The sequence below is a fragment of the Zonotrichia leucophrys genome, chromosome 9 (genome assembly GCF_028769735.1).
Source record: "Zonotrichia leucophrys gambelii isolate GWCS_2022_RI chromosome 9, RI_Zleu_2.0, whole genome shotgun sequence".
Lineage (NCBI taxonomy): Eukaryota > Metazoa > Chordata > Aves > Passeriformes > Passerellidae > Zonotrichia > Zonotrichia leucophrys.
Window position 1 is genome coordinate 13,367,446 of NC_088179.1, and position 21,381 is coordinate 13,388,826.

General features: G+C 54.4%; 1 protein-coding gene across 1 annotated transcript; it reads right to left on the reverse strand.

The window, feature by feature from the left end:
* Positions 1-11,155: 11,155 nt before the first annotated feature.
* FAM43A (family with sequence similarity 43 member A) lies at positions 11,156-13,432 on the reverse strand. Its single transcript, XM_064721459.1, has one exon. The coding sequence runs from the start codon at positions 13,182-13,184 to the stop codon at positions 12,096-12,098; it is 1,089 nt and encodes a 362-aa protein (XP_064577529.1). The 5' UTR covers positions 13,185-13,432; the 3' UTR covers positions 11,156-12,095.
* Positions 13,433-21,381: the final 7,949 nt, after the last annotated feature.

A 21,381-nucleotide genomic window follows, 5' to 3' on the forward strand; every position in this document is an offset into this window, starting at 1 on the left:
TATTAATAACTAAGAATTACACTAAATTACTTCATAAGTGAATTATCCTCACTACATTACCTGCTGAGAGGAGGAGCATCCCTGCCTTCTCTGCAGAGAAAGAGGATGGATGGATGGATGGATGGATGGATGGATGGATGGATGGATGGATGGATGGATGGGAGAATGGCTTTCTGAACTTTGACTCTCCAGCACTGCAGGTCACTGTGCTGTGCAGAATTGCTGGTGAGCACTGCTCACATGGGCAAGGGCTCACTTTCTTCAGTGGCCACTTAGGAAATGAAGTGCAGCAGCTGTTCACTTTGCACAGAGATCCTGCAGAGCAGGCAAGAGCGTGGATCTGGCTGCATGGCAGGAAGAACTGGGCAGATTGCAGTTACCTTTGCAGTCCCATATCCTCCTGGCTGAGGCCAGGGCTTCTCCAGGAGCCACCTGCCACTGGATGAAGGAGGATCTGGGATGACTTGGAGGGGCAGCACCCTACAGCCAGCTCGGAGTGGCCGCAGTCCCAGGGTATGTAGAGGCTGGAGAGGCCTCAGGTCTCATTGTTGCAGCATCCCTGGCCCCACAGAGTCCAGGGGAGTATGCAGCCCATGGCTGAGCAGGACATGGTGATACCAGGGAGTGACCAGCTGGCACTGCTGAGCACTGGCTTTCTCCCAGCTGGAGGAGGTGACAGAGCTCATTCTTTTCCCAGGGTCACATCTCCAAAAAGAAAGGGAAACACTATCCTGGCAGCTCTGCATGCTGGATTTGCTCAGGCAGGCAGAGCCCCGGGGAGGCTAATGTGCCTGCAATGTTTGCAGAACCAAAGATGTTTTAACTCCATCCCAGCTGAGCAAAACTCAGTGCTCATCACACAAGGGTGCTGCAGGTCCTCAAGGAAGGGCCTGGTGCTGGTGAACCAAGGGAAGGCAGGAGGCAGCTGCTGGGATGCTGCAGAGAGTCAACAACATTCATCAGTCTCTTGAGAGCATCATCCAGAACTGAGCTATTTCTAGGCCAGGGCTGTTACCGGGAGGCATTACGGCACTGTCAGGTACAGCGTGTCTCCCAGCTGGAGGTGTGCTCCTGCCTTGGGAACAGCCACACAGCATCCTCTGGGGGCTCGCTGGCTTTTGGCTTCACTCCACTTCAAAGCCCAGCTCCTTGTGTGCATTTTAACGAGGTTCACACATTCCAGGTTTCTAGGCCAAGCAGGCTTTCATTCCATGCTGCACTCAGCAGCTCTGCGTGGAGGTAGCCTGCAGTTCAGTAAGGTGAGAGGCTGAAAGTGGTTCAATTTTGCAACAATAACTGAGAACAAAGCACAGATTGTACCATTTAGAACTGGGACAAAACAGAGATGGAAGATTTTTGTGGGATTATTTTTTTGTTTTCCTCCTAGCCCCTGGTAGACTTCTGTGAATTGAATTAAATGTAAGGTGTCAGCAGCCTCTGCCTCATGCTGGAGCATTCCTGTTTGCATCTGAATGACAAAGCCAGGATGAGGCAGCAGCACCTGGGGAGGGAAAGAATCAGAAGAGAAGGAGGAGAAGGACCTCAGATTGGGCTTACTCTCCTGGCCTGGGCTATTTCTGGTCTCTGCTGCTGGTTCCTCTCAGCACTACCTATTTTTGTCCTCTATTTTTTTGTCCTGCACCTAGCACATCCAGCTCATGTCTGGGCCTGGGGTACATAGGGATGACAGCAGGACAAGTAATTAATCCTAACTGACCTCTCCTAGTGACTTTTTTTCTCCTTCCATCTTGGGCTGACTTGCAGAGCATCTCTTCACCTTGACAAAGTATTTTTATGTTACAGGGCTAAAAGTCATCATCACCATAATGGTTCTTAAAACAACAGAGCAAAATGAGCTCATAAAAGCTCCTCTTGCCTAATGCATCAGTGAGCCTTAGCTCACTGGGAACACAGGCAAGCCCTGAGGCTCAGCCAGGTCCTCTCTGAGGTGGCCCCCAAACAGCAGAGGAGAGGAGAGCTCACCCATGCCCAGGCAGGGCACCTGAATAGGAAACCAAACACAATCACTGCCACCTCAATCAGCCACTGCCACGTTCCCTATGGACACCATACAGTCCAGAGCAGGCTCAGAATCATTCCCCTCCTCACAGTGTGGATTTTAAATCACCCCACAACCTCCTCCTGAAAACCTCCTGAAAGCCACTGCAGGTCATGTTGTGCAATTTGCTGTTGCAAGACAAAGAAAACAAGTTCTTCTTTTTCACAATTACCAAACTACTTCATCGAGCAATTTCCTTGCCTCTGTGTTTTGTTTCAGTTAACAGCATTCCTCAGGGAGGGAAGGTCTAACTGCACCTCGAGTGCCTTACTGATGGTTCTGCCATTAAACACAATTGTGGAAAGTTGCTGAAGTACTGTGATTTAGTCGAACATCTTCTGTCGCAGCAGCCACTGTGCCTTGCTCTAGAGCTGAACCTGCTCCAAGCTCACAGGGATTGCAGGCAGGTGCTGTTTGGAGGAGCTGCCTCTTCCCCAGGGACACACCAGTGTGTTTGCCAGGGGCTTTGCCCTCGCATGTGATACCCCTGGTCCTGATATAACAGCTCCTGCTGGGATCCCAGCACAGCCCCAGGTACTTGGTGAGGCTTGGCACTTGCCTGGGGGAGAGAATGTCACCTCGGCTTTGGGAAGAGGGCAGGGAGTGCTGTCCCCACAGCACACAGCTGTGACAGGAGAACCTCAAGCCCCCATAGGAAGCACCTTACTGTGGCAGCTGCTCAGGACTGTAGTGTCCCCATCAGCCCATGCATGGCACAGTGGGAGCAGCAGGGCTCCCCACACTGCAGCAGGCACCAGTACACCCAGCCAGGGACACCAGTTTCCTTCCCATCACACCATGGCAGGCGCTGGCACCGGGGCTGCTCTGGCTGGCAGGTGCTCCCAGGGCTGTGCTGTGCCAGGGGCAGACAGGCCAGCCCACCACCACCAGCTTTCAGGAGCCAGCTGTGATGGGCTGTGGAGTCTGTGTCTCTCCTGCTGCCTTTGCCATGCTTCAGAGCTGCCCTGCTGGTGCTTTCCTAGGGAGAGGGACAGCACCAGGACCAGACATGGGGACTGAGGGCCAGGACCTCCCATATCAGCTCTTTTGCAGTGCAAGGGCAGCAGCCCCTCTTTCATGAGGGCAAGACCTTGGGTCTTGGCTCACTGCAACTCAGCTGCCAGTCCTGTGAAGCCCCAAGGAACCCATGGGGGTGCCCAGGCTCCTGTCTGGCCACAGCTCCAACCCCTTCCAACTTCCTGCATTTGTTTCACATTTGTTTCACTCGAGCTATTTGGGGGAAGTAGGGTGTTGTTATGTCTTCAGCTCAGCATCTATTTAGAGAAGGATAATACCATTGTGGGGGAGGACAATGAGAATATGAAATGCCTAAAATTCTCTGTCTCTCACTATTTTGACTAATTATTTTTCCTCCGAATGAGGAGGGAAAAATTTCCTCCATGGAAAATGACAGTGATTTAATGGTCTGGTTGAGTGGGATAAAGCATGAACCAAGCCCACCAAGATGAGCTCAGACTGATCTGAGGTCTGAGGTGGTGCAGGAGCCATGCTCTGCACAGGGCCAGAGCAGGGGAAGGTCAGGGCACTAAAGAGGAGAGATGGCCCATGCATGAGATGGCTGCCCTGGGAGACCTCAGTGCAGAGGGCAGCAGTCACCTCCTCCTGTCACTTTCCCAGGGCTATGTTTAGCTCCTGGTTTGCTTGGGGAACCCAGATGAGCACCTGGAAGTTCTTAATGTCATTGTCCACCAGAGCTGGCTTTAGTAGACTTTTTTCCTTTTGCAGGATATAACTAATTGGTCCTGACATCAGAGAGAGTCATGCTGGGTCCTGAAATAGCCTTCTGCAGAGCTTTACTTTCACGGTGCCACGGGGCAGCGTGAGTGCAAGTGTACAGGAAACTGCTTTCACAGGGAGGCTGCACAGCCATGGAGTGCACCTGAGCTCAGGTCACATCCCAGGTCCTGGAAGCGCAGACTGGGCAGCAGAAGTAATGAAAATCAATGGCCTGGCTGATGAACCTCACCTCTAGGTTAGCCTAGAGGTGCAATAAGGACTGTGGGTCTTACTATTGCTGCACACCAGCCCTTGCAATACCCTTTGCCTGTAGTGGTCCTTGCTCCTTTGCCTCCCTGGTGGCAGCCTAGAGGGTCTGATTTCCTTGCTGGTTCTCTCTTTGATAACAGCAGAGGCAGGGGTTCAGCTTACTTCAAAGCAGCAGTAACCAAAAGATCTTTATGGGATTGCACTGGGAGTCCAAACAGAGAGAAGGCAGATCTCACAGTGACTTCCAGCTCCAGCAGACCCTGGTGGACCTGGGGTCTCCTGCACAGCTGTACCATGCTGTATGCTCTGCTGGAAAATTGCTGAGCCAGCACTGCAGCCAGAGGGTTTTAGCAACAAAGTCATGCATGGGGAAAAGCTGCAGTACTAGTGTGGGGGTAACTGCTGTACTGGTGTGGGATAACTGCTGTACTGGTGTGTGGGGATAACTGCTGTACCAGTACATGTGGTATAACTGCTGTACTGGTGTGGGGATAACTGCTGTACTGGTATGGGGATAACTGCTGTACTGGTGTGGGATAACTGCTGTACTGGTGTGGGATAACTGCTGCACCAGTACATGTGGGATAGCTGCTGTATTAGTGCAGGGCAAAGGCCATGCAGAGCCTTTGCATTACAAAACTCTCTAAAGCCTGGACGTTGCTTAAGAAAGTAAAATTAGATCAGAGCAGCACTAAAGATAAGCAGCTCAGTTCCCAAGCCATAACTTGCCGGAGCACTGTGGCAGGACAGGACGCAGTGTCACCAAAGGATGACAAGATAGTGGCAGATTGCCCTGAGGGAGCCTGAACTCATACAGCTGCCCTGGTCCTGCTCTGATCAGAGCTGGATGTGTGGAGGTACTGGGGATGCCTGGGGGGACACTGGGACATGGGGTGGAGTTGCTGCTGCTGAGCCAAGGGCAGAGCAGTGCTCTGTGTATTGTGTGCTACATCTCAAATGAAGGCAGGTGCTGGATGGGAAAGCATTTCCCATGGCCCTGGGTGCTCCTCAGGTGCACCTGCCTCTGCTGCTGAGATAGGCATCCATTTCTTCCCAGGTGAGAAAAGGCAGGAGCAGGCTGCAGGGCAAACATGGTGTTGGCCATGTTCAGAAGTCATCACTAACACTCAGCATTGATGAGCTGCTGTAAATGAACATTCCTGCCAGTAGCTGCCCAGGCCTGGCTCTCTGTTTGCACTGGTCTCATCTCCTGGGCCACCACAAGCATGGATGGAGCTGCCTCTGGGAGTCATCAACCACAGATTGGGCAGAGCAAGTGCAGGTCTCCCTGCTCAGAAAGAAATATTTCCATACTATTTTCCTTCACTTCCAGCAGAAGAGATGATGTTTTCACACCAAAGTGGGCTAGTTTCAGACAATCATATTGCTGATCCTGGAGCTGAAGTTAAAATCCCTGTGGCAGGCACAGGGATGAGGCCAAAACCAAGGTGCTGGGGAAATACCATATTCCTACCTGCCCTCCCTGCCCCCTGGTTCAGTGTCCCCATGGAATTGTTTTAAGCAGCAGAATGAGAAGTTACTGGTAGGAAATGCAGGCAGCTGCATTCACACTTGACTCTATTGTTTCATAAGTATTAGCAGGGAGATTGAAAATGTAATTATGATAATTAAGCTAAATTGCAATCTTCCTACAGGAGCTACCAAATTATTTATATCAACTTTTCATTCTAATTCCTTTAACCATTCCCTGCTCAGTGGAGGAGGAACCTTTACTACTGTGGGTTGCCTGCCCTGTGTTCCAGTGCAGGCAATCCTCAATGGCATTTGTGAAACAGCAGCAAGTGGCAGCTGTTACTCATCAGGAAACTGGGATGGGAAAAGAGCTTGTGAGAAACAGTGGTGCTGAGGGCAGAGCGCTTTGGGGGCAAAGAGCCACAATAGGAGGGGAGAGCCAGAGGGAAGTGTGCAGGACTGGGAAAGGCAGTGCCCAGCTGCAGTTCGGGCTGGCTGGAAGGAGCAGAGCAATGCTGGGCAGATGGATTCAGGCACTGCCTCTCCTGTCCCTTGGGGCTGAGGGTGCACCTCCCACCGTGATCTTTGGAGCTGAAGTGAGCACAGACCCCAGTGTGGCAAGATTCAAGGGCCATGGCACGGCCAGGCCAGCCTGGTGCAGAGCCTGCCTCTGCACACAGAGCCAGCAGCAGCAGCTTTGGTGCTACTGCTCTGCCACTCCCTCCAGGAACACTGTCAGCTCAAATTAATGTCACAGTTCAGCTTGTTCATGCATCCGAGCAGACCTCGTGCAGCCTCGCGGTGCCGCGGGAGGAGTGATGAATCCCATCCCAGAGCCTTTGCCTTGTGTCCCCCCTGCTTGCCTGGGCCACAGCAGCATGTGACACCGAGCATGTCACCCCTCTTTGTGGGGTGGCAGCAGGACCAGCTGCAGGAGGCAGGCTGCCCAGCTGCCCTCCATTGAGAAGCAGGAGAGTAAGGGAGGAGGCAAAGCTCTTTACTGTGACCAGTTCTCCAGGGTCCTTCCCACAGAGCAGAGAACATGTGTATGAGGACATATGCCCCTATATTTGGGCATAGGGGCAGATGATATACACCACAGTGTGCCACCACTGGGTCCAAGAAATCTGGGCAGTGGCATGAAAGCCAAGATGCCTGCAGCTAGCAGACCATGACCTTCATCAGTCCTGGGCTGTCTTCCCCCTGACCTTGCCCAGTTCCTACCATCAAAGGGGCTTGATTTAAGCACACAGATGGGAGCTGTGCTCTGGCTTACCAAGTCTGAGCATGCAGAACATTTCCCAGCTTGGGAAAATGCATTCTACAGCCTTTCTCCCACCTCCATCCCTCAACAGGAGCACAGACTGCAGTGACCAGGGCTGGATCTTGGAGGGTGCTGGGCAGATACAGCCTGGAGCTCAGCTGCTTGCAGAGCCACCTTGTCAAGCCAAGAGCTGGATTGGGACCTTGTCCTTCATTATATAACTGTTTCTCTGAGTGTTTTCATAGCGCTCAGCCCTCCCACCAGGCAGAGCCCCCACCGGCAAGGGGGAATGTCATGGTTTTCTGAATGCATGGCTTTGATTTCCTGCTGGGCTGTAGCAGAGGACAGTTCTGTTCCCCCCCACCCCCAGCTCATGCACCTTGCCAGGCATTAACCAAGATTCAGGCCCCTACAAGGCACCAGGCAGCAAGCTGGAGGTGTCACCTTGTCTGGGGTGGGTGATGGGGATGTGGAGAGAAGCAGAACCTCAGAGGCCAGGTCAGCTCAGTTCCTCCATGGGGCTCTTTGAGCCCCACGGATGAACCGACCTGGCCTGGCCTCTGGGACCCCACGCTGTCCCTGCACTGCCCTGGCTGCCTGCCCTCACATTCCTGTCCTTGCACATCATCTCCTTCCAGCTGCTGAGGAAAACAGCCCCTGCTGCTACCAGCGGCTGGGGTGAGGAGGGGGAGACGCCTTCACAGCACATGAACTCTGCGGGAGCTGGGGCTGCTGCTGACCTTGGAAATGAAGGGTTTTTTTCTTCCCAGCTCCAGGAGAAGCAGGAGGTGAGGCATAGCTGGCTGGCACTGCACCCTTGTAGCAGCACACCAGGTTTTTTCATCATCAGTGGGACCCTGCCCACCCTCACCAAGAAAACTGTGGCTGTGCAGTGCTGCCACCCACAACACCTTGGACAGTTTGACAGTAGGTTGTCTGCCCTGTGCCGTCCATGCAGGCTGAAACTGGGGAGCCTTTCCCCACTGAATAATAGAGGGTTTGGTGTGATGGCCAATAATTGGGCAATGGGACAGTTGTGATGCCTTGGGAATGACTAACAGCAGTAGGACAGGTCAGCTGCTCTTCTCCAACACACCGCCAAGGAGGAAATCCTGACGCCTTCCTGCTTCTCTGAGAGTCACAGTGTGTGTGCTGAAGGTGACTTGGAACTGTCCCAGGGTTGTATTTGATACTGAGTACTGCCTGTAGCCCCCAAAAGGAAGAGTTTTTCACCACTGACCTGCTGCCATTCAACAAGATTTCACATCCAGGAGTCTAAAGCCAACAGTTCCCACATCGTCCCCCCTGTTCAGGAAAACTGGATGCGCCCCATGCAAGGCACATCTCCAAACTAAACTGCAAATAATTCTGGATCTAAATAAGTACTACACTCTGGGCTAAAAGTCATTTTATGACTTGGCTCATTCCACTTGACCACTGGCTAATTTTTCTGGTTGCACATGATATTTTTTCCTGTTGTGGATGAGGAAGACCTAAAGATGGGAGAAGGGCATGCTAAGGGCAGAGAAAAACAAGAAGTTGTATATGGGATCCTGCCAACACATTTGTATGGTTCCTCCTCAGCCTTATTTTCAGGAGAAAATCTGTAGTAGGCCAGCAAACACAGAATCAATAAATAGTATTAGCAAAAAGGGCTCTTTTCCCCTTAATCTCTTCATATTCTGGGGACAATCATTGTTGCCTGGAATAATAACAAGCTCTATTTAGCCATAACACACTTGGAGAACCTCAGGCACCTGGTGCAGCACCTAAGCTGACTTGCCAAAGCATCAGCTCCACGTGTCAGGCTCAGAGCAGGATCATTGCCTTTCCTAGTGCTGTTTGTTATAGGTATTTTCTGGCCAATTCATCACACACTGCCTGCTAGGTCAGAGATGTGTGAAGCTCAGCATTCAACCTTGCTGTGCTGGAAACCTCTTGGCTGGCCCACCTGGCCTGGGCAGTGATTTGCACTAGGGGCAGATAGCAATTCATGTAATTCTGCAAACACTTGTTCCCACATTTGATTTCTTCCCCCACAGTTCAAACCTAGTGGCAGAGCTATCAGGCTGCCTTTGCTCCCCCTTTGCCTGCCTGTCCTTGGGAAAGCAGTGGTGGCATGGGGCTGCTGGCTGTTGGGGAGCAGTTTCAGTCTGTGCTGCTCCTTGCGCAGCCCTCCTGCCCCCGCTGCGTCAGGGGCTGATTCACCATGCCCAGCTGCAAGGCTGCCCTGATGGATGGAGCCCATCGACAGGGAACATGTCTTTGCTGACAGCCCGAGCTCTGGGACACTGTCAGTGGGCAGCAGCCCTGGCACAGAGGCTGGCATCAGCCCTGTCACCCAGCACAGACCACAGAACAATTTTTCCTCTATGCATGGGAACAGGCCTTTCCCAAAGCCCCGCTGCACCTCCCCACACCAGCCCATCAGCCAGCTGTAGGCTTTTCAGTTTTGCAAGCAGCTACTTGTTTAAAAGGAAAAAACAGCAGCAGCTCAGCCTTTTACTCACATCTATTGGAGAGAAGGTCTAGCTCTCTCCTCCTCTCTGTTTTCTAGGAAGATGTTCCTTCAAATTTGCTGTGCAGAAAATAAAATGACCTTTTTCTCCTCTCATGCACTTGCTTTCATTTGCAAGCCCAGACACGCTGCTATGGGGAGGGCAGGGCAGCTAAGACACATGAATAACCTCACACCAGCACTGCATGCATACATATGACTTTTTTTTCTACGGTTCTAGTACCAAAATATCCCAGGCACAAAGGGATTTGGACTCTACAGCTAACGATCTATGCAGGCCTCTAAGGAAACTGCACAGTAGCCCTGCTAATGGCTTCAAGGGGAAATGCTTCAGGCCCTGGCTGCTGCTACTGCTGCTCAGGGAATTGTGCTTTTAGCTCTGGCATGCGATAAAAACCTTTTCTCACTGCTGCAGACATGATGGCTCTTCTGGAGAGAGGAAAGGCATTGACTAAGCTAGGCCATTAAGCACCTTTAAGCACACACTGAGGATGTAAAGCAAACACCACCGGTCATTCAACACCCAGGGCGAGTTAACTAATCCCAGTGACTCCCTCTCTGCCCTCTCTGTTCCCCAGGTGCAGTTCTGCTCCCTGCTCCAAGCACTGCTGCTCCCTCTGCCCCCGGACAGAGCAGGCAGTGACAGAGAGCTCTGGGCATAGACCTGGGGCGGTCGCCTCAGCCCAGGGCACTTCTGGCACGCCCCATCTTGGAATCAACACTTTGGAATAAGCTCTCCATGGTGTTTCATTTCCTCTTCGTGCCCCTTCCCTCCCGAGGAAAGGCGAAGGGAGCTTTGTCTGAGAAAAAGCAGCAAGATGCATTATTTCTTTAGCAAGGTGTGTCATTGCAGAGCCAGCCTGAGCGTGCTCAAACCCAGCAGTGCCCGCCTGCTGCATCTCTGCCCATCACAAGAAGGTGCCTGGGCAAGAAGGTGCCCACTCTGAGGGGACTCCCCCCTCTCCCCATTACCCCTTCCCATGAAAGCCACACCACCGTGCCTTCCTCCTCTGACTAACTCATACTGAGACAATGGTCTCGCTGGTGTGGTGACAGATTTTGCAATAGGTTTTAATGAGGTATTTACAAGTTTTGAGGCGGGCTCCTTACACAAGGAGTGTGGCCTGGCCCTGGCAGCTGGTTGGGCTTTTCACTGACATTCCTGCGACTCCAGCGATTGCAGCACAGGCACAGTGGAAAACATTTAGACATCAGAAATGCCAAATTAATTATCTCTTAATTGATACCTCCACTTGGGGACAAATGAAACCGGAACATCTCTCCTGCCCTGGGAGCCTGCCACTTACAAACAGATTTACAGCTAAAAATACCACGGCAGTCCCGTGGCTAATCAACTTCACTGCTTACCCTGCATGAGCTTAAAAATTGTCTCAGGCTGGCACTGTGAGCAGCGAGGGACCAGCTGCAGCACCTGGATGCTGTTGGCATTAGCGTTGTGCAGCATCCCCAGTACCCAGGCGAGGGGCACCTCTCCTCAGGGCAGTGCCAGGGCCGTGCAGTTGGGTTTCTCCAGACTAGAATCCAGCCGGAGCGCCCTGACAGAGGTTTCTCGAGAGGTTTCTCGCACTTTCCTGCCCATCGTTAGAAGCTAATGAGAGGAAACCTCATCCCTGTGTCTTTTAAGAGTCCTTAAGTACCCAGTGTGTTTCCCTGCAGTGTAACATTTCCAGCGAGCTTGGGAATCACGTTTTATGCTTGTAACAACTTTTTTTTGTGCAGTGCTCTCCTGCACCTACAACACTTCCCAAGGGAGCTCTCCCTCACCCAGCTCCTAACAGGAATCCACACACAGAAGCCAAATTGCCACAGTGACCCCATTTAAGTTACCATCATCTTTATTTTCTTCACATAGGTGCAAACAGAGGAGATCGCAATGGTGGTGTTCTTAAAAATAACAAAATGTATTTGCATACATTTCCCTATGTACAGGTGAACAGCCACAAGTAGTCTTCTTTTGCACAGCAAAAGATCTAGAGCATTGAGACCGGGAACGGGACCGGGGCCCAAAAAAAAAGGTCTAACTTAAAAACAATAATAAAAAAAAAAACAAACCCCAACTTCACAACAGTGCAAACCTCTTAGACACGACAGCACGATGGAGTGACTTTAATGGAGAAAACGGCGGGGGGGCCTCTCGGATATGAGATTTCTGACTGTAAACAAGGCGCAACACCTCCCTCCCGCCGCCCTCCCCGGGGAAAGCTATTCCAGGAATTTGGCAGATCTTCAAGGGCTGAGCCGGAGGTAAACAGCCCGCGGCCGCCTCCCCTCCTCGGGCCGCAGCGAGTTGGGGTCCGGCTCCGGCGGCCACCGGCACCGGCACGGGAGGGGCGGCCGCTCCCCGGGATGCTCCGCGGGACGCGGGGGCACCGCGGGGAACCGGCGGGACCGCGAATTCCCCGAGGGGCCTCGGCGGGGCCGGACGGGTCCGGTGCGCCCCGCTGGGGCCCTGCACGCCCGGAAGGGACCGTGCATTCCAGGAGAGGCCGGAAGGAACCCGGTGCGCCCCGGCGGGGCCGCTCGTTCCCGGAGGGAACCCGGTGCGCCCCTGCGGCGCCGCTCACGCCCGGAAGGGACCGTGCACTCCCGGAGGGAACCCGGTGCGCCCCGCTGGGGCCGTGCACTCCCGGCAGGGACCGGGAACTCCCGGAGGGGTCAGAAGGAACTCGGTGCGCCCCTGCGGGACCGTGCATTCCCGGAGGGACCCCGGTGCGCCCCGGCGGCACCGCGCACGCCCGTACGGGCTCGACTGCTCAGCCGGTCTCGGGGTCGCCGGGGGGCGGCTGCTCGGCGTCGCTGCCGGGCGGGGCGGCCCCGTCCGTGCCGCCGCTCTCCAGGGAGGACTCGCTGCCCGTGCTTTCCCCAGAAAGCAGGCGGCGGACGCGCAGGTCGGCGCGCAGCGAGCGCAGATCGTTGCCCAGGCTGAGCTCGCCCAGGTCGCGGAGGAGCTGTCCCAGCTCTGGGCTCTCGCCGCGGCCGGTGCTGGGGCGCAGCAGCTCGCCCTCGGGCTCGCCCAGCGCCTCCAGGATGTCTTCGCAGTCGCAGTGCATGGCCCGCTCTTCCTGCTCCTCGCCCAGTAGGTCCTCCGTGATGGAGCCCAGCTTGGGCGCGCTGCGGCTCCGCTCTACCGGCGGCTTGTAGCAGCACTGCCCGTTGAGCAGCTTGCGCAGCGGCACCAGCGGGATGCTCTGCTCGCCCACCAGCTGCTGCTGCTGGTGCCGCGCGTCGTCCCGCTTCTTCAGCCGGCGGAACTCGGCCAGTGCCGTGGCCGAAGTCTGGTAGAGCAACAGGGCCATGGCCTTCGCCTTCTCGGGCTTGGAGACCAGCACGGCGTGGCAGCGCAGCATCACCGCCTTGTGCTTCAGCTCGTGGCGGTAGATCCAGGCGAAAACACGGGGCAGGCGCGGGTCGGCCACGCAGTAGGTGACCCGGTGCAGCAGGTAGAGGTGGCCAGGCCGGCGCAGCCCCTTGTCCTCGGCGTGGGCCATGCGGATGCCCTGCGCGCTGATGGTCAGCTTCATCTTGGTGCCCTGCCGGCCCGCCTCGCTCTTGCTCCAAATCTTGCAGACGGCCAGGTCGGTGCAGCCCTCACCTTTGGACTGGATGGTGGTGGCGTTGCCCAGGTAGAGCACAGTGTACGTGGGGTCTTCGCTGGTAACGCGAAATTTCCGCCGCTTGGAGCGGAACATGCTGCCCACGCGGTGCAGGGCGCTCTCGGGGCAGGCGCGGGCCAGCGAGGTGAGGGCCGAGTAGTGCACGCTCACCGCGTACCCCTTGGGCTTGCTCTGCCGCCGCGCCTCGCCCGCCGCCAGCTCCACCTTGCTCCGCTTCCAGGGCAGCATGGCCCCGCGGAGCCGCGGCTAGGCGCCGCGCCGACGGCTCCGGGCGCGGGGGGGCATGCCACGGCGGCGGCGGCTGGGCTGCCCGCCCGCCTCACATCCTTGCGGGCGCCGGGCCGCCGCGGCCGTAGATATAGGCGGGCGCCGCGCTCCGCGGGCGCGGAGAGGGGAGGCCCCGCGCACCGAGGGCGGAGCGCCCGCTGCCCGGGCCCGCCGAGCCGGCGGCTCGCTGCTCGCCGCCCGCCCGCCGCCGCCGCTCTGCGCCGCCCGCCGCGGAGCCCCGTCCCCGGCCCCAGCCCCAGCCCCGGCCCCGCCGCGCCGCGGGGCGGGCACGGGGCGGTGCCAGCCCGGCCGGACGGCCCCTGTCCCCTCCCCGCTCGCAGCGGAGCGCGGCCTCCAGCGGGGGACGGCCGCCGGTGCCGCCGCGGGACCGGGAGAGCGGGACCCCCGTGCGCCCCGTGCCGCCCCACCGCGCTCGCCACGGCCACGTACGGAGGATGGGCGCCTCGGCGCTCTCCGGCAGCTTCCGTCAGCACGGGAGAATGGAGAGGGCACCGCGGGGGATCGTCTGCCCCAAATCCCCTTAAACTGATAAAAATCCCTAGACCACTGCCGGACCCCAGGCTCCGGGAGATCTTACGGCCCCAACCTCAGCTGCCTGCACGACCAGGGTGTGCCATGGACAAATCCCGCTCTTGCAACATGATCGTTCCTTCGGTTTGGTTAGTCCGGCTCTGAGACCTGAAGGGCCTGCAGCAAATACTAGTTATTATGTATGAGTAATCCTTTGCTCTTTATTTGTATGCAGCAGCTGAAGAACAAGAAGCTGTCTTGTAATTTCTTGTTGGGGTTGCTGGGTACACTCACAGACATAATGAGAAAGTTGGTCTCTGCGTTTTTACTATAGCTTCTTGTGTCATGTGTCAAATCCTTGCCAAAAAGAATGGAAATTCCAACATTGCAGATAATGGCACTTCATCAGGGTTTGGATAAATGCTCGACAAAAGGGGGGCAGTACGTACTCCTGGAGTAAAATATGTAAACACCCGCATAAATTATTACACAAGTAATTTCTAGAGTTTGCATCAATTAAACCAGTATGTTATTACTATTATTATTACTATTATTACATAATGCCATCTACCAGATTATTTGGGAATTGCAAGTAACCACAGTGACCAGCATCAAACTATTAAACCCATTCGCTTATATTTCCAAAATGCCCCTCACAGGAGGGCAGGTGAGGGGCTGAGGTCTGCCCTGACTGCAGTGCCCAGCAGCAGCTGCGGGTTTCTGCTCTGAGCCCTGATGCAGGCTGGGTGTCAGGCACCCTTGGGGAGCCCCCATGGTGCTGTAGGTGTTGGGGGGCAGAAGGGGCTGTGTGCTGTGCTGCAGCCTGTGGCAGAAGCTCCTGCCAGCCTGCAGGACCATCCCACTGCATGGCGTGGAGAGAAAGACTGATTTGTTCAGCTGATTCATCTCCAAGTAGCATTCAATGTGCTTTTCTTTTGTCTTCTTTGTCTTGCAAGGTGAAAACAGAAGATGCTGCTGTGCACATAAAATAAATCCAATGGCTTGAGGTGACATCTGACACCCACGCATGGTGTGGCCCTCCTGAAGATCTGCCTCCTCCCTCAAGGTGTCCTGCTGAACCACAGCTCCTGGGACCAGCGCCTGCCCTGTGCTCAGTGGCTGCCACTGCCCGAGCAGTGCCTGTGAGCTGCAGGGCTGAGAGCAGCCCTGTCTGCTCCTCAGAGGTGCGTGGGCATGCCAGTCTCTCCATACGAGGGAGTTGCTTTGCCAAAACCTGCCTGCCTCCAGCTCTGGGCAGAGGAACCTGTTCTGAGCCTTTGGCTGGTGGCTCAGAAGGCAGGTGTTTGCTCCAGGTGGGATGGAGCAAGCAAGGACACCCACATACAATCCTGCAGTGCTGCTTCTGGAGGGAGGCTAGAGCTGGGGGGGCTGGTGCTGGTACACAGACACTTCTGATAATGATGCCCACAGAGCTGTTTGCAGAGTCATGCTGGGCTCTGCCATCCTGATTAAAGTGATCTGTGTTCAGGAACAGAGACTTCACATTTTCACAGCATGGTTCATGCAGGCTTCTGAGCCCCATGGTGTCCAGCAGCCCTTGGGCATATTTGTCTGCAAACCCCAGTGGTGTGTAAGGTGAGGAGGAGATCTGAGCCCTTTGCCCTCCTCATGGCCTCCCCAGTCCCAAGGCAGCAGCATTGCCATTTCTGCATTGCATTCTCAGGTTCTAGAGGTTTATTTATCACATCTCAGAGACCCTCTAGGGTCTCCAGGTGGTGGCTGGGAAGCAGCAGGACCCCAGAATACCTGCCTGTGTACCATCTGAAGTGTAGCAGCAAGTAAGGTGTCTGAAGGTCACAGTCCTCGAGAATGGAATCTGTCTCAGCTCAGTTCCTTGCCATGCTTGCTTGCCAGTCTGTGTGCCAGATCATTGTAGCTTTCTTTGCTTCATTAATGGGCCCAGTTAATTCAGGACCATCTCTTTCCTGCTATGTGGCAACTGCTTCACTTCTGGGCACAGATGATTGCCACATGCTTCAGCAGCTGATAGAGCAAGTTACAAATCATGGTGGTCTGGGACAGCCATTCTTACATAAAATGCTCTGAGTTCTGTGCTGGCCTGAGGAGCTGTGCCACAGCCTTTGGGTGAAGTCTGGCAGCAGGGAGCAGCCCAGTTAAGTTCGGGACACCTGCTCCAAGCTTGAGGCTGTTCCTGTGGTGTTGGATGTCTGTATTTCATTGCCTGGAGGAGAAGCTGAAGTACAGTGAGAGGGGAACCTGCCCTGTGTGGCCAGGGCATGCTGCCTGCTTCCCAGGGAGCACGAGGCTCCCTCCTGGCCTGCAAGCACCGTGATGTGTAGGGCTTGCATGCTTGGGGCTTATCTGCATGGCGCTGTAGCCCCAGGGGAGTGCAGTAGCCTGCTGTTTATGCAATACTCCAACAGCTACTGAGCATCACCTGCCTTCGTGCACGCATGGAAATCCAGAGCAAGGCGTGGGAAAATCTGTAAGATACCATCTCTGCCCTGGGGCGCAGAGCCGGCAGCACAGTGAGTGCTGCACTTGGCCCTTGGCGGACCCCACTCCCTGCCACACTCCGTCCCTCTCCTGCCCTGGCACTGCAGTCGGCACTGGAGCCCGTGGTCACACCCCACCATGGGCCTGCAGCTTCTGGGGTGCACGGTGTCCCTGAGGCACAGCCAGGCAGGCGGCTGTCCAGTACCTCTGCTGGAGGGAGCTGCCAGGCTGCCCATGCTGGCTGCCCTGTGCAGTGTGGACAAATGCAAGGGTATGTCTGAGCCTTGTGAAACCCTGCAGGGAGCAGCCCCACTTCAGGGATGGCTTTTGTGCCCAGCAGCGGGAATTGGAGCTGATGTGGATCTCTGGTTGGGGAGAATGGTGGGAAAAGGTGCTGGGGAAAGTTGTTATGACAAGATCAAAATAATTCATGGGAATGTACTGATTTTGTCAGTGTATGAAAATGTGTCAGGTTTTCTCCCCCCGGGTAGCAATAGAACTTCTTGTGTCGCAGCAGCTGAAGTGACACAGTCAAAGTGAAACACTGCAAACCGGCATCTCAGTATGTTCCAAAACAAAGTATTTCAGAGTTTCTATAACTATGCAACATGTCAAAGTTTTGACTCTTTGTTCCAAACGGGGACAAAGGAAATGCTGAACTGTCAGGTTTTTCCATGAAGCGGAAAGACTGAGCAGCTCCTGAGCCTCAAAGGCCATCAGTGGTGACAGACAGGGCACCATGGCCCCCAGACCTGCCAGCATCAGCCAGGTCTGCCCAGCAGCAGGATAACTGTGCAGATGGCTGCCTGCGGATGGCTGCCTGTTGCCAGGAGTGGGGACAGCGGGGACAAGTTGGCAGGGCAGGGGACAGCATGACCTGCCCAGGGAGAAGGGCCCTTAGCAGCCTTTAATGGGTGCCACATGCCACCTCTGCTGCCCTCCAGCCTCTCTGAAAGCCAACAGCATCCCATCTTGGAGTGGATGTGCCCTGGCAGGGCTTGGGGGCTCGGGGCTGGGAGCACAGGTGATGCAGGGGCCACATGAAAACTGTGGGAGATCTCTGCATAGGCAGGCCTGGATCCCCTCGGGGCACCACGGGTGATGCCAGTGCTGCTCAGGGTGCCAAAGAGCGGCAGTACCCTGGATCAGGGGCTGTGCTGCTCGGCGGGCCGTGGTGGTGCGGGCGCACCTCTGCCGCGGTTGTTTTTCAGCCACCGAGAGCGGCACACCCCGCTTCCTGCGCAGGCCGCCCCGGCGCTTCCTGCACTGCCTGCTATAATTAGCAGGGCAGCCGGTGTCCAACGGAGCAGAGCCCTCCCTTGGGTGTTATGGCACCCTCAGGGGCAGCTTGCTGGCTGGGCTGGTGCTGGACATCCGTCCTCATACCGTGCTGCCAGTCCGGGGGCACAGAGGTGGTGCTAGGACAGCATCCTCCCCTCAGTGCTCCATCCTGGGGGCTGCCACCATGGGGCCATGGTGAGGGGCAGCAGTGGGCAGCGTGGTGAGGCTTCCCAGCCAGAGCTGACAGGATGGGAGCTGGAGAAATCCCATGGGTTTCCCATCTGGTGCTTTGTGCCTTCAAAGAGGCAGACAGTTCTCTCTAATTAACTTGCCCCCACCCTGCCAGGCAAGGAGGTGATTTTATCTTCATAGGGCTGGTGGAAGAAACGGAGTCTAAAATCTCACACGAGGGCCTCAGTGGGGTTGGTGCCTTCTCAGGGCTCAGCATTGGCCAGGCAGCCCTGCTTCAGAGCTTCCTCAGCATGCTGCTCTTTCTAAAGAGGAGCAAGACCTTCACCAAGAGATGGGAATCTTGTGGAACAAGCTCCCACTCTTCTACAGTGCCTGTCCATTTCTGAGTACAGCTGGAAAGAAGAGGGCTCAAGCAGCTGCAGTTGTGCACAGAGCAAAATTGTCTTGGAGTTCTTTCAGGGCTGCTGTGGGGAGGGCTTCTTAATGGGTCTGCTTGTCAGGCTGAGGCTGGCAGCGTCCGCTGAATTGAGCATTGTGAACCTACATGAATAATGAATAGCCATCACATGAATATTTTAGGGACACAGTCCTGAGATCTCCCAGTGCTGCCTTAAAGGAACACGGAGGAAAAACTGCATCCAGAAAGAACGATGTTTCCTTTAGGCAAAAACGCACTGTTATCACAAGCTTTTGAAAAAGAGCTGCTGCTGCTAAATAATTCTCAGGATATGCATCAAAAACTGGAGCAGTGGTTTGGCTCCAAGGCAGAAGAAGTTGGGAGAGAAGCCCAAGACAATGATTACAATGTGCTGGAGAACAGCAGATTTTACTTTGTCTATGCAATGGTTTTGTGAGAATTCACAAAGCTGAGGCCGCTTTCCAAAGAGTCAACAGTGCTGGGCACTCAGTGCTTTTCAAAGGAGTGGTGAGAAGTTTTGTGATGCACAGAGGTGCTTTCTCTCCCAGGACAACACCTCAGTCCATCCCATCTCTGTCAAAGAGATGAGTTGTACAAACAAAGCCCCACAGCAAAAATTGTGTTCATTTTGCATGCAGTGGTAGCTACTCCATCATATGGGAATGGGCTGCAAATCAACAGTTTTATCACACTTGACAGCAGCGTGCCCCTCTCCTCCAAGCTCTCCTTGCCTGGCTGTGCTCTTGGCACGTACACTCTGGTGCCAAGGTGCCTCTGTGCAGCTCTTGTGACAGCATCTGTACCTCAGTTTCCCTTTTCACTGTGTGAAATGCAAGCATAAATGTCTTCTAGAAGCAGCAGGCTGTCGGGTTCAGGTGAGACCAGCAGCAGCCTGTCTTGCTCAGGTAGGCACAGCAGAGCAATGGGAGAGGGATGAGAAACATGGCAATTAGAAATAGGCAATTACTACTCCAGCTCTGATGTTTTTGTCACTTGGATGACCCAGTCTGTTTCTTCTTCAGCACTGCTCTGCTCAAAGCAATCTTTGCAGTGCTGCTGGCATCACCAGACAGAAATAATTCCTTGGTGCTTATGAAGTGCCCAGAAATGTATCTGTTGCAACAATGAGGGCAATTTGGGCATTGCTTAAGTAGGTCCCACAAAGGTAGTAGAAAATACCTGCAATTAACTGTTCCCTGAAGCATTTCAGTCTAGAAATGGGGAAAGGTGGGGGGGGGGAAAGGGCAATGTGTGGGAAAAACATCCCAATCTAAATGCAGAGGTCTTTGTTCTTCAGGTTATCCTCAAACCTCCCTGCCCCAGGATGGGTTGCAGGTGGTGGAGCAAGCCTCCTTTTCCCACTGCACCAGCGCTTCTGCCTGTCCTTGTTTCCAGTTCATGCCACTGAACAGAGGTGCAAGTGTCCCATGGAGATCCATTGAGCTCTGCACTCTGTACTGACAGTCTCCAGACCTTGATGGTTCTGGGGCTGTGCTGCCAGGGCTGTGCCAATGGGATTATTAGAGCATTTTGCCTGTGGTTGGGCAGCCTGGGAATGGCACTGCACGTGCCTCAGCTGTGGGGTTAGAAGTGCTGCCAGACCTGAGGCGTGGGGATCAGCCAGGCTGGCTGGCTGCTCTGGCTGGTGATTATGCATTGTAGAGGGAAGGTAACTTTTAACTGAAGTACAAAAGAAAGACGATAATGAGCACTTATATTACTGCTTCAGTGCCCACATAAAGACTTGAGATGGTTTTATTAAAGATTACTCGATTAGAAATTATTTTACTAAATGTCTGCCTGCTGTCTGCAGCCCACCAGCCTTCCATTGAAGCACCTCACCTAAATGAAAAGGCAACTGCTGAGTCCCCTTTCATCTCTCTTATTTGCCTTTAGGAAGCATAGGAGGGGCCAGACCAGGCTGGTGGTGGCGGCAGAGCCTGGGATGAGCATGGCAAAGGATCAGTTGTCCTTGGGAAATTTATGCCATGCAGTTACTGGCTTTGAAAAGAAGAAGAAAATAAAAGCTCTGTCTTCCTAATGGGCATTTATCATGGAGCAAGAGAAAAGAAAAAAGAAAGAAAAGAGAATAGAAAAGAGAGAAAAGACTGCTCCTGCCCAGGGGGTTGTGCATACTGCCATGCTGTTGGTGGCAAACTCCTGAAGTTCAGCTTTTTCTGCTTCTGATTTCCAGGAATTAGACAGGTCATCCTCCAGTTACAACTGATACACATTACAGAATTGTAGTGAAAATTGACCAGCCTTAACCCAACAACCATAAAGGAGAAATGCTTCATAATTCAGTTCAGTGAGCAAGTACAGGTCAAGTTGTTTATTAATTTAACCTGCTCTCCCATCTTGACCCAGACCAGTCACAATGGCTGCTGCCAAAATCTATTCAGTGATTCCCTGGCTGGCCATGCAATTTCCTCGATCTGGCAAAGATCACAGAATCACAGAAATTCTAGGTTGGAAGAGACCTTTAAGATCATCGAGTCCAACCCATGTTCTAAAACCTCAACTAGATCATGGCACCAAGTGCCACAAAGATGCCCACAAGATGCCCAGACTCTGTCTAGATTTTGCCAGGAACCTCATAGTGTACTTCCCACATCTGCATCCAGGATCCCACTTTGCCACCATCATTCCTTACATGCAGTGTTTGCTGTATTTGGACGGTGGACACTGGGGAAGGGAAACCTGCATTGGCCTGGCTGTGTTACAGGGCGCAGGGTCAGCTTCAGCCACAGGAGCCGGTGGCTTTCCCCAGAGGGAGATACAAACCCCTGTCCCCATGGCTGGCTGCTGGGCAGGGTTTTGCACGATGTGGTTTGATAACACCTGCACGGGGCCAAACCAGCAAGAGAAACTGGCCCCACTGCTGGTGGCACTGCCACGGGCTGGGCTGGGGCTGGCAGCCCTGCGTGCCACCCCAGTGCCAGGGCCTCCAGCTGCAGCACCGACCTTGCGGTGGGAGTGAACCGTGCCCCCAGGCTCATTACTGGTGGGGCTGGTGGCTGCTATGGGAGGGAGGAGGTTAGAGCTGAGCCTGAGCAGGGGAGACCCAGAGAGATGTGTGTCCATGCTGAGCACCATAGGGTGGGAGGGATAGAAAGATGGATGGATGGATGGATGGATGGATGGATGGATGGATGGATGGATGGATGGATGGATGGATGGATGGATGGATGATCACAGAACCAGTTGGGTTGGAAAAGACCTCTGATATCGAGTCCAACACCTTATCAACTAGACCAT

Coding starts and splice junctions, on each gene's coding strand:
- FAM43A (XM_064721459.1), bottom strand. CDS start 13,184: ATGCTGCCCTGGAAGCGGAGCAAGGTGGAGCTGGCGGCGGGCGAGGCG.